This window comes from Ranitomeya imitator, chromosome 3 (genome assembly GCF_032444005.1).
Source record: "Ranitomeya imitator isolate aRanImi1 chromosome 3, aRanImi1.pri, whole genome shotgun sequence".
Classification (NCBI taxonomy): domain Eukaryota; kingdom Metazoa; phylum Chordata; class Amphibia; order Anura; family Dendrobatidae; genus Ranitomeya; species Ranitomeya imitator.
Window position 1 is genome coordinate 720,756,929 of NC_091284.1, and position 13,225 is coordinate 720,770,153.

Sequence of the window (13,225 nt, forward strand, 5' to 3'; positions counted from 1 at the left end):
GTGATTGGTCGCGGCCACGCGACCAATCACAAGCCGCGACGTCACCGCAAGCTATTAACGCGCTCATTTTTAAAAATGAGCGCGTTAATGGCTTTCAAAGACGTAGCGGCTTGTGATTGGTCGCGTGGCCGCGACCAATCACAAGCCGCGACGTCACCGCAAGCTATTAACGCGCTCATTTTTAAAAATGAGCGCGTTAATGACTTTCAAAGGCGTAGCGGCTTGTGATTGGTCGCGTGGCCGCGACCAATCACAAGCCGCGACGTCACCACAAGCTATTAACGCGCTCATTTTTAAAAATGAGCGCGGTAATGACTTTCAAAGACGTAGCGGCTTGTGATTGGTCGCGGCCACGCGACCAATCACAAGCCGCGACGTCACCGCAAGCTATTAACGCGCTCATTTTTAAAAATGAGCGCGTTAATGGCTTTCAAAGACGTAGCGGCTTGTGATTGGTCGCGTGGCCGCGACCAATCACAAGCCGCGACGTCACCGCAAGCTATTAACGCGCTCATTTTTAAAAATGAGCGCGTTAATGACTTTCAAAGGCGTAGCGGCTTGTGATTGGTCGCGTGGCCGCGACCAATCACAAGCCGGTACGTCTTTGAAAGTCATTAACGCGCTCATTTTTAAAAATGAGCGCGTTAATAGCTTGCGGTGACGTCGCGGCTTGTGATTGGTCGCGTGGCGGTCACATGGGCGGTCCGCGACCAATCAGAAGCCGGGACGTGATTCTCAGGTCCTAAAAGCGCTGATTTTGAACAAAGAAGCCTGCCGGTTACCCGCGCTGAGTTCAGGGGCCGCCGGAGAGGTAAATATATCAATATTTTTTATTTTAATTCTTTATTTTACACATCTCTATGTATCCGATACCGATGCCCGATACCACAAAAGTATCGGATCTCGGTATCGGAATTCCGATACCGCAAGTATCGGCCGATACCCGATACTTGCGGTATCGGAATGCTCAACACTAGCAGCTATCGGATCATCGATAGATGCTACTGTGCAGCTACTGTAGGGCCATCTTGGTGGAGACAATTTTTTTTTTACTCTAGCAAAATGGCGCCAACGCAGTAGCATCTATCGGCACCATTTTGATAGAGAATTTTTTTTCTGAATACATGCAGTGTCAGACTGGGGTGTCAAGGGCCCACCAGTAACACTGACTTTGGGGGGCCACTAGTCACCTGCATACATATATTACATGACCCTCGTTCACAAATCTACCTCTATCTCTACATAATAATACACTGGGTAGTTTGGTTAATGAATGATGAGACGCTGCTTTTTTTCGGTACAGAGTGAATCATGTGAATTATGCCAAGTACTGCACATACAGGGGGGATTGGGGCCCAGATCTACACAGCGGTCCACAGGGGGATTCCCAGATCCGCACAGGGCTCATCGGGGGATTCCCCTGTTATCTTATGGGCCAGTCCGAGCCTGAATACATGTACTGTATATCATCAAATAAAATAATTACATGGACATTATACATGCCAGTATGCTACAGCACACGCGCCGCCTGACTGCTGAATGTAACATTTCTTTTTTCATCAAAACATATTATATTCAGTATGTAAAACAGGGGGCAGGTCACTGAGGCCTTATTTTATTTATTATTATAGAAGCTATCTTGGTGCATAATTGTAATGCGCTACCTTAATTCCAGTTGGTTATGCAGTCCACATGAAAGAAACCTATAACAACATGAAACAGCTGTTGAAGTGCCTGAACTATGACCAACATTTGTGGACTTTCTGTGGTGACTTAATCCCTTAATGACCGAGACAATTTTGACCTTAATGACCGAGACAAATTTCACAATTCTGACCAATGTTACTTTATGAGGTTATAACTCTGGAACGCTTCAACGGATCTCACTGATTCCGAGATAGTTTTTCTGTGACATATTGTACTTCACGATAGTAGTAAAATTTCTTGGATATGACTTGTGTTTATTTGTGAAAAAAATGGAAATTTGGCAAAAAATTTTTTACAATTTCACAATTTTCAAACTTTTAATTTTTTATGCCCTTAAATCAGAGAGATATGTCACACAAAATAATTAATAAATAACATTCCCAACATGTCTACTTCACATCAGCACAATTTTTGAAATACAATTTTTTTGTTAGGAAGTTATAAGGGTTAAAAGTTGACCAGCGATTTCTCATTTTTCTGACAAAACATTTTTAGGGACCACATCACATTTCAAGTAACTTTGAGGGGTCTATATGATAGAAGATACCCAAAAGTGAAACCATAGTAAAAATTGAACCCTTCAAGGTGCTCAAAACCACAATCAAGAAGTTTATTAACCTTTCAGGTGCTTCACAGGAACTGTAGCAATATGGAAGGAAAAAATGAACATTCAATATTTTTCACAAAAAATTAACTTTAGACCTAAACTTTTATTTTCACAAGATTATCAGTAGAAAATGGACCTCAAAAATTTCTTGTGCAATTTCTCCTGAATATGCTGATATCTTATATGTTTGGGCTCACGACATAGCTCAGAAAGTAAAGAGTGCCATTTGACTTTTTGAACGTAAAATTTGCTGGAATAATTAGGGGACGCCATGTCGCGTTTGGAAATCCCCTGATGTGCCTAAACAGTGGAAACCCCCCCACAAGTTTTACATAGGAATATCCAGGAAAGATATATATCTTGGTACCGTGTTAGCTAGTAGATAGAAAAATATTTAGAATTGAGAGTCCTCAGTGGTTGATACCTTTTAATGGCTAACTGAAAAGATGGTAACAAATTGCAAGCTTTCTAGACTACTCATGTCTCTTCATCAGGCATAGACGAATACAACATCTGAAGAATCACATATTTATACACAACACAGCACAGAACCGTCATTATGGGAGAGTGATAAGTGATAAACAGTTGTGTCCATAAATATTGGAACAGTTCCTAGATTAGGAGTGAATGTTTTGTTGTCCTCTGATTGTGGTCTGATTGTGTTATGATGACCCCACATGGTCTGAAGTGCAAATTCCTTAATTGATGTAAAAAGACATAAATCCATGCGACACATTCATTCCTGCACTAAGTGTGTCAAAGGTTGTCATAAATTTATACTCCCAAATTCTCCTGTCTCTCTGAGATTTGAAGTTACCTTTCAATACAAGTAATTTCAGGTCCATGGTGCTATGATCAGGCATACAAAAATGTTTGGCCACAGGTAGATCCATTCTTTTTTCTCTTATTGTGTGGCGGTGAGAATTTATTTTTGTTCTCAGTTTCTGCCCTGTCTCCCCTACATACAGACCCCCAGTTGGACATTTAGTACGAATAATTAAGTACACCACATTAGAAGTGACGCAGCTAAAAGTACCTGGTATCTTGTAGTCCTGATGTGAATTGGGGATCTCTACCTTGTCCGTGGTCTTTATAAATGGACAGGTTTTACATTTTTTCTGGTTGCAAGTAAAGGTTCCTGCAGCTGTTGGAGAGGACAGGGAGCTTCTGACAATGATGCTTCTTAGATTTAGGCGCTGCCTAAAACACAGTAGTGGGGGGTCTGGAAAAATGGATTGTAAGCGGGCATCTTTTTGTAGTAAAGGTTGTAATTTCCGTGCAGCTCCCCTTAGCACCTCCAGATTTGGATTGTAGGTGACTACTAGAGGCACCCGGTTATTTTCTGCTTTAGCTTTGTAATGTAACAGGTGATTCCTTGATATTCTGGTTGCTCTTGTAATCTGGTTTTCAATTGATCTTGGATGGTAGCCCTGATTCAAAAAGGTCTTTCTGAGGCGACCAAGGTGTTCATCCCTATCCATGGGGTTGGAACATATACGATTGTATCTGATGGCTTAGCTGTAGACAATAGAGTTTTTTATGTGTTTTGGATGGAAAGTGTCCCATTTAAGGTATGTTGGGTGGTCAATTGGCTTCTGATACAGGGATGTCTCTATTTCATTGTCCTGCAGCTTAATGATGGTGTCCAAAAAGTTAATTTCAGTGCAGGAGTAGTTGAGTGTCAAGTTGATGCTAGGATGAAATTGATTAAACTGTTCATGGAACGTCTTTAGCTGTGGCTCAGACATGAGGACATGATGGGACATGAGGACAAAAAGTCGCTTTCAAGCTTGGCCATGAAAAGATTTGCATACTGTGGGGCCATTTTACTTCCCATTGCTGTGCCAGTCTCCTGTAGATAGATCTTGTTGTCAAATTCAAAGTAATTGTGGGTGAGGATGAATTTTATAAGTTTCACCACAGAATCTGCATCAGTCCCTGTGTTTTCCGTCAAGAATTTGCAGGCTTTTATTCCATCCTGGTGTGGGATATTAGAGTACAAAGATTCCAAATCCATTGTGGCCAAGATGGTTCCTTCTGGTAGAGGACCTATTGCTGCTAGTTTATTCAATAGCTCAGTTGTGCATATAGTGAGCATTTTGAACCCACATGTACGACAAAGAATATGATAACATTAGGTCGTCATATTGAATATGTCGCCATTAGTGTTGGGTGCAAGTGCTCGCTACTATAGCAAAAAATGCGGGGATCCGCGATACTCCTTCCATATCTGAGCACCCGATGCAAACTCAAGTAGCAAGCACTCAACACTAGGTGTCATATTATCATTTTTTTTTTTACTTTAGAAATAACCCAATTGTAACTCCAACACAATCCTAACCCCAACCCCAACCCTAACACTGACCCTAACCCTGACCCCAACCCTAATTCCAACTGCAAAGAATGGAAAACAAATTATAATTTTTATGTAACTAAGCGGATTACAAAGGGGGGATTTGATTTACTATTTTTATTTTAATTACTGTGATGAGGTCTATCACAGTGATCAAAAGGAATCAATAGGTAAAATGTCCTGTTGTTGCCAGCAGATCTTGACAGGTGCACCGCAATGCGCCCACCATTTTTTTATTTACCAGGACAATGACGCCGGGCAGGGGTATGGATCAGGAGGGCCCAGGGATGGTGGACGTTCCAGAGGGTCTCGGGGGGCATCATTTCTCTTTCCTCTGACATGTATATCATGTGAGAAGAGAGAGAAATCATTGAAACAGTGAGCACACTTTTTTTGTGATCACCGTTACTCACTTAATATCGGGCACCGGAAAATCCAGTCCTGATTATATTCTCTGGGGTCTCGGCTATCCCCGGTAGCTGAGACCCTGGAGATTTTCCAACTCTGGGGGGTGCTACAGCCTTATTTCCAATCGCCGTTTTAAAACAGCGATGAGGGAGAATAAGTACCCTTAGCGGCCACCGTTTTGATGTGTATCAGCGGTCGCTAAGGGGTTAAAGGTGGTTGCCCTCTTACTTGGTCTACAGGGTAGATACACAAAGTATTGCTGCTTTATATATGAGTGGGATAGTTGTGCAAGAGAATATTACTACAATAAAAGAGACTGGCCTCTCTGACATTCACTTTACCCAGGGAGTTAAAATGTCCTGCATCCTGCACTTGTTTATCCACGTACGATTTTGTTACCACCACTGCATATCAAATTGGGCCTAAAGAACTTTGTAAAGGCTATGGACAAAAATGCAAAAGCATTCCACTATCTCATTGATAAATTTCCAAGCTTGAGTGAAGCAAAGATAAAGGAAGTAGACTTTACTGGACCCCAGATTCGTAAGCTTCTTCAAGATGAAGAGTTTCTCTGTATTTTGCAGAGCAAAGAAAATGCTACATGTGTAGCATTCGCATTAGTGGTGGTTAGGGTTGAGCGAAACGGGTCGAAATTGTTCAAAAGTCGCCGACTTTTGGCAAGGTCGGGTTTCATGAAACCCGACCCGACCCCAGTGGGGGGTCGGCCATGAAGTCGGCGATCTTTTGAATCTGGAATCGGAATTCCGATCCCGATTCCCGATATGTTTAAGATATCGGGAATTGGTATCGGAATTCAGATTAAAGTGTAAAATATAGAATTAAAATAAAAAATATTGCAATACTTACCCTCTGACGCGCCCTGGTACTAACCAGCAGCCTTCCTCCTTCGAATCCGCGCTTCTAGGACCTTGCCGTGACGTCGCGGTGACATCGCGGCTTGTGATAGGAATATACTCACCCTCGGAAGCGCCCTGCTTCCTTCCGACAGCCTTCCTTCCTAAGAATCAGCCCTTCCAGGACCTTCGGTGACGTCGCGGGTGACGTCGCGGCTTGTGATTGGCCGCGCGAGCGGTCACATGGGCGGCCGCGCGGCCAATCACAAGCCGCGACGTCACCCGCGACGTCACCGAAGGTCCTGGAAGGCTGATTCTAAGGAAGGAAGGTTCCCGGGTAGTACCAGGGCGCGTCAGAGGGTAAGTATAAGGATATTTTTTATTTGAATTCTATATTTTACACTTAAATATGGATCCCAGGGCCTGAAGGAGAGTTTCCGCTCCTTCAGACCCTGGGAACCATGGAAACCCAATGCACTGCATTGGGTTTCGAGTTTCGGCCGACCCCGACCCCGACCCCCACTTTTTTATAGGATCGGCCGATTTCACTCGACCCGACTTTTCCAAAAGTCGGGTTTCGTGAAACCCGACCCGATCCTATAAAAGTGAAGGTTGCTCAACCCTAGTGGTGGTAACTAATTTTTTGGGAAACTCAAGAGCAGATAACTATGAAAAGTTGATGGAAAATCTCCTCAAAACATATAAGGATCTTGGATGTAACTTGCCCTTAAAGATTGATTTCTTACATTTCTAGACTTTTTTTCCAGCAAACTGCGGAGCAGTGAGCGAACAGTGACACGCATGTCCAAGAGAAGTCTGTGTTCGGGGTCTGTGCAGGGACCCCGCATATTACCATTGGCTATGGAGTCTTTCTGACATTTGAACCAATCAAGATTTTCCTTTTTGACATATGTTTATCAATATGTTATTTGTTGAAATTGTCAGTTCTTTCATATACTGATTAATCCTTTATATTTTACATTTGGATGCAGGTTGCGATTCCTACACTAAATACCATGTCCATTGTTCCCCTCTATTGAGATCGTTATTTTTTTTGTGGAGATCATATATTCCATGGTCTCCATGGACTTTTATATCATTCATCAGTATGTCTGCTGCAGTCACCCTTTACTGCCTATCCTGGGATACACAGTGCCAATGATCTGTGGGGTGCCATGACTAGGTTTTTAAATCCTATCACTGTGAGCCGTGTCTTATTTTGGACACAGCTCATGTTGTACAATATTCTGTGTTTTGCCTATGCATCATACTGCACTAGATGACTTGTGTTCATTGCTCACTATGTGACATAACCTTTCCCTGCATTCCATTGCGGCTCACATAGTCTTGTGTTGTGCGTTGCAACGTTCAATGTCCAACGTTCCAACGTGAGACATAGGATTTCCTGCTCTCCTGTACATATGGTTTGGCGGGGTGATGCAACTCACCGTGGCACGCACGCACTTACATCATTTCTGGCACTGCGGTCCACAGTGACACGCACGCCTCTGATGCACCACTACATTTTGAGATTTTCCTCATCCTGTCTTTGTGTCTGCACCTCTCTATTGGGTAATTACTGTCTGATGATACATTTGGGATACTTTCTATTTATACCAACTCTGCACAATGCACTAGCACTTTACCCTGGCCCTGAGGAACCACACTGCTGTAAGGCACTTTGGTTTATATTGGCTGTACTGTGTCACTATAGATGTTGTGGTGGCATAGTTAATTTCTGATTCTTTCTATAAGAAGTATTTAATAGTGCCATGGGTAACCCTCATTTATTTAACATCATCAAAAATCTGCATATATTTGTTGTTATTCTGACAGTCAGTTTTTGTTTCTAGCCTTGTTTATTATAACATGGTAAATGTGTTTTGCTTGTTTTAAAATGCATATTTGTGTAGGTTTTTGGTATCAATAAAGTATATTTTGTGCTTGATACATTTCTTTATTGTATTGTTTTTGGATATTTGGTGCCTGGTATACACCTGTCACGGAGTTACCGCGACAGAGCAGTACCAGAAGACCACAGCGTCTGATGGCTCCTGCTTCGCCACTGAGAAGAAGTACTTCTCCAGCATATTAAAGGTGTTTGCTTTCTTTCAGCAGGACAGGGGTTAATAGGCCATGTGGAAATCCCTGCTTTCAGCTGTACTCGGTTAGGCTAGGGTCACATTGCGTTAGGGCAGTCCGTTTAGCGCATAGCGCTACGGACTGCGCTAACGCAATGTCCCAAAAGGGATTGCGTTAGCCGATCCCGCTAGCGCAGATCCCCGATCTGCGCTAGCGAGGAACGGACCGCGAACGCTGCTTGCAGCGTTCGTGGTCCGTCACTCAAATGACGGCACATCGCTAGCGCATGCGCAATGTGGGCGTGCGCTAGCGATGCGTTCGCCATTACAATCAATGGCGGCGTTAACGGACTACGTTACACCGTGTTATGCCACGGTGTAACGTAGTCCGTTAAAGGGGGTCACATATCGCAATGTGACCCTAGCCTTAGCCACTCCTCTCTCCTATAAAAGCTAGACCTTCTGGCCAGATCCTTGTCTGAGAAAGCACTTACTAGATAGACCTGGAGTAGTGAGGAGCTGGTGTCTGGAGAGCTGGAGGAGTTTATTGCGCGACGGTTGTTTGGTTTGTACACTTGGAAATTCCTCATCCTTACCTGCCTTATTTTCTTCCCCCGTCCTTCACACCCTGGTGAATACCTCTGTTATTTGTGAGAGTATATTTTGTGTGAGTGGAGCTTTCTTTTACCCTTGTCTTGGTACCCCTGTTTGTCGGGTTGGTGTACTGCAGTAATAATAATAATAATAATCTTTATTTATATAGCCAACATATTCCGCAGCGCTTTACAGTTTAACAGTTTCAAACACAAAAGTCATAAGTAACAACGTTAACAATACAATAATTAAAGCAAAATAAGATGACCCTGCTCGTGAGCGCTTACAATCTACAATAGAGCTTACAATCTACAATGCAGTACACGGTAACGCCTCTCTTCCCCAGATGGGGAAGAGGACAGACGCAGGACTGCAGCTAGGAGACAGGGCTATGGCGGAGGCCCCGACATCCTAGCTATCTGAGGTATCCCGGGGAACAGGGCGAGTTAGGGCGCCCCCTAGTGCTAGGGCCAAGAAAGGTGCCTGTGGTCCCAGTTTACTTGCCAGTTCAATCGTGACAACACCTTTCTTTTTTTCATACAGTACATATAGTTCACCCATCGCTATTGATAACCAAAGAATTTATGTAGCTGTAAACCTTTGATTTTAGCATATAGTAAAAATATGGAGTTTGCATTAAGTTTATTTCTTCTTGAATATACTTATCACTACATGTGCAATATGCATCTTAAACAGTTTATCAGCTACTTGAACAACCCTTTTTTAAATCCATGAGGCCCACAAATAAAATAACAAAAGCTGATACTCACCTTTTAAACCGACACCGTTCCAGCGATGTCATTCTTACATCATCTGAGTGCTGCAGCCAATCTGTGGATGCTGATTGGCTGCTGCTTATCAAAATTTCTTCAGAAAGAATGTCCACTCTGACAAAATAGAAAAGGTTGCAACTGGTCAGCGACCACTGATTGGCTGCAACACTCATGGGACATAATATCAAACAAATGCCTAAGAGATCAGGCGCCAACATCACTGGAACAGCACCTGTGCTACAAGTTAGTATTAGCTTTTCCTATTTTACTTGGGAGAATTTGGGATTTCAGAAGGGGCTGTCTAAGTAGTGAAAACACTTTTAAGTATTTTAAACAAAATGTTACTTATGGTATATCACATAATTATCCAAGAACACCAATAATTATTTAATTTCTTTGGTCATTCAGGGCTTGGATTTACACCCAGATTCTTCATATGATGTTGAAAATGGATATCAAACAGCCATGTTGCCTAATCCAGGATGCAGTTTTGGTAGTTTTCCAAGAGATGGCATGGTACCAACTACAAACAATAATATGCCAATCTGTAACCGATTTTATATGGACTGTCAAGCCCAGAATTCAGCAGCAATCCCTATGACTTCTGGATATATTCCAACATCATATACAGGGATGTTAATCTCATCAAGTATCTCTCAGATGGGGGCAATAAATCACTATCCATCGAAGCACCTACCACCCAGAGCAATAAGTGCATCAGAAGACCAGGTGATTGTGCCTGAGCCTTACTTAACTAGTTTTAATACTCTGCAGCATCCCATCAAGAATAATGATGATTTTGAATCAGACTCTGGATTGTCTTTAAATTTTAGTGATGGAGAATCAATAGAAATAGAGAATTTAGACAACCACAGGCTTCGCTCAGAATACATGGAAATAATTCCACAACAAGCCTACCAAAACCAGTATACTTTGGTACCAAACCTCACACAACCTATTATGGAAAACTTGCGTGAAACCCAAACATACTTTGCATCAAGGACTCAAGAACTTGTCTGCAGTAGGGATGAGCGAAGGGCAGCTGCAATGCAGATCCCATTCCCCACTGACAGGATAGTCAATCTCCCTGTGGAGGATTTTAACGAGCTTCTTTCTCGGTACACATTGACTGAATCTCAGCTGGCTTTAGTCAGGGACATCCGAAGACGTGGCAAGAATAAAGTAGCTGCTCAGAACTGTCGCAAGCGCAAGATGGAAAACATTTCCATCTTGGAAAAAGAAATTGGGCAGCTCAGATTAGAACGTGAGGGATTACGTAGAGAACGAGAGCAAGTCGAAAATATAATTTCTGACCTGAAAAACAACATGAAGGTACTTCAGAAAGAGGTTTATAGTATTCTAAAAAATCAGGACAGCCATCGGCACCCAGATGATATGTTGCTCCATCAAACCTCAAATGGTAATGTAAACTTCTCGTTGGAGTAGCATGGATTGTCCTTTTCCAGATCATGACTTTTTTTCAAAGTGAAGTAGAAACATGTTTTGTCATTTTTATTCTTAAACATATTCACTTATGCTGATAAATTTGAAGACTGCAGACCACAGCCATTGTATTAGTCTCTGCTCCGTGATCTTTAGTGGACCTCACATAATTTATTGAAACTATGGTCAACTTAAGCCTAACGTACTCAATCCTTGTCTAGGATCTCTGTGCATAAGCAGGAAAATATTAATATTCCAAAATCATTAATCTCTGTGTAGTTAATCCGTAACTGTACACATGGGGACGGAGGTGGATGCCTATGGAAGAACATTATAAAAAAAATAAATAAAACACTGCTGTCATATCTTATTAATGCACTTAAGAAAAAGGAAAATATACAGTTATGCAAAAAAGTGTTTGCCCCCTTCCTAATTTCCAATTCTTTTGCATGTGTGTCACACTAAAATGTATCAGATCACCAAACAAATGTAAATATTAGACAAAGATGACACAAGTAAACACAAAATACAGTTTTTAAATGAAGGTCTTATTATTAAGGAAAAAAGAAATCCAAACCTGCAGGGCCCTGTGTGAAAATGTGATTGCCCCTAAACCTAATAAATGGTTGCGCCACCCTTAGTGGCAACAACTGCAATCACGCAATTGCGATAACTGCCAACGAGTTATTTACAACGTTCTGGAAGAATTTTGGCCCACTTATCTTTGCAGAATTGTTGTAATTCAGTCACATTGGAGGGTTTCCGAGCATAAACCGCCTTTTGAGGGTCATGTCACAGCATCTCAATCGGATTAAAGTCAGGACTTTGACTAGGTCACTCAAAAGTCTTAATTTTGTTTTTCTTAAGCCATTCAGAGGTGGACTTACTGGTGTGTTTTCGATCATTGTTCAGCTGCATAACCCAAGTGCGCTTCAGCTTGAAGTCCCAAACAGATGGCCAGACATTCTCCTTCAAGATTTTTTGGTAGACAGCAGAATTCATGGTTCCATTAGCCACAGAAAGTATTTCAGGTCCTGAAGCAGCAAAACAGCTCCAAACCATCACCATATTTTACTGTTGGTATTATGTTCCTTTTCTGAAATGCTGTGTTACTTCTATGCCAGATGCAATGGGACATACACTTACCAAAAAGTTCAACTTTTGTCGCGTCAGTCCACAGAGTATTTTCCCCAAAGTCTTGGGGATCTTCAAGATGTTTTCAAGCAAAATTGAGATAAGAATAATAATAATCTTTATTTATATAGCGCCAACATATCTACAGTTACACTTTACAGTTTAACAGCTTCAAACACAACAGTCATAAGTAACAATGTTAACAATACAATAATTAAAAAGCAACCCAAGACGACCCTGCTCGTGAGAGCTTACAATCTACAATCAGGTGGGGGAGAAACAAAGTACAGGTGTGTATTTACAATGATGTATTTACAATGATGGTCCAGCCATCTTCAGGGAGTGGGGGATAGATGGAAGTAGTGAATGGGCTACACACAAACAAAATAACTGATTAGGGAACATGATAGGCTGCTGTGAACAAATGTGTTTTGAGGGAGCGCCTAAAACTATGCAAATTGTGGATGGTCCTAATGAGCCTGTATTTTCTTATTGCTCAGCAGTGGTTTTTTTCTTAAGAACTCTGCAATGGAGGACAGTTTTCCCAATCTCTTTCTTATGATGGAGTCATGAACACTGACCTTAACCCCTTCATGACCCAGCCTATTTTGACCTTAAAGACCTGGCCGTTTTTTGCAATTCTGACCAGAGTCCCTTTATGAGGTAATAACTCAGTAACGCTTCAACGGATCCTAGCGGTTCTGAGATTGTTTTTTCGTGACATATTGGGCTTCATGTTAGTGGTAAATTTAGGTCAATAAATTCTGCGTTTATTTGTGATAAAAACGGAAATTTGGCGAAAATTTTTAAAATTTCACAATTTTCACATTTTGAATTTTTATTCTGTTAAACCAGAGAGTTATGTGACACAAAATAGTTAATAAATAACATTTCCCACATGTCTACTTTACATCAGCACAATTTTGGAAACAAATTTTTTTTTGCTAGGAAGTTATAAGGGTTAAAATTTGACCAGCGATTTCTCATTTTTACAACGAAATTTACAAAACCATTTTTTTTAGGGACCACCTCACATTTGAAGTCAGTTTGAGGGGTCTATATGGCTGAAAATACCTAAAAGTGACACCATTCTAAAAACTGCACCCCTCAAGGTGCACAAAACCACATTCAAGAAGTTTATTAACCCTTCAGGTGCTTCACAGCAGCAGAAGCAACATGGAAGGAAAAAATGAACATTTAACTTTTTAGTCACAAAAATGATCTTTTAGCAACAATTTTTTTATTTTCCCAATGGTAAAAGGAGAAACTGA

The 13,225-nt window shown here is 41.6% G+C and overlaps 1 protein-coding gene across 3 annotated transcripts in view; it reads left to right on the top strand.

Annotated features, from left to right (window-relative positions):
* Window positions 1-11,228, top strand: part of NFE2 (nuclear factor, erythroid 2) — a 40,643-nt gene extending 29,415 nt beyond the window's left edge. Inside the window, exon 4 of one of the 3 annotated variants that reach the window (XM_069760250.1) lies at window positions 9,786-11,201. In XM_069760250.1, the coding sequence (XP_069616351.1) occupies window positions 9,786-10,823 (1,038 nt within the window). In that variant the 3' untranslated portion in view covers window positions 10,824-11,201. Of the gene's footprint in view, window positions 1-9,785 lie in introns of all 3 variants that reach the window. The other 2 variants (XM_069760249.1, XM_069760248.1) reach the window with 2 other exon arrangements.
* The last annotated feature ends 1,997 nt before the right edge of the window (window positions 11,229-13,225 follow it).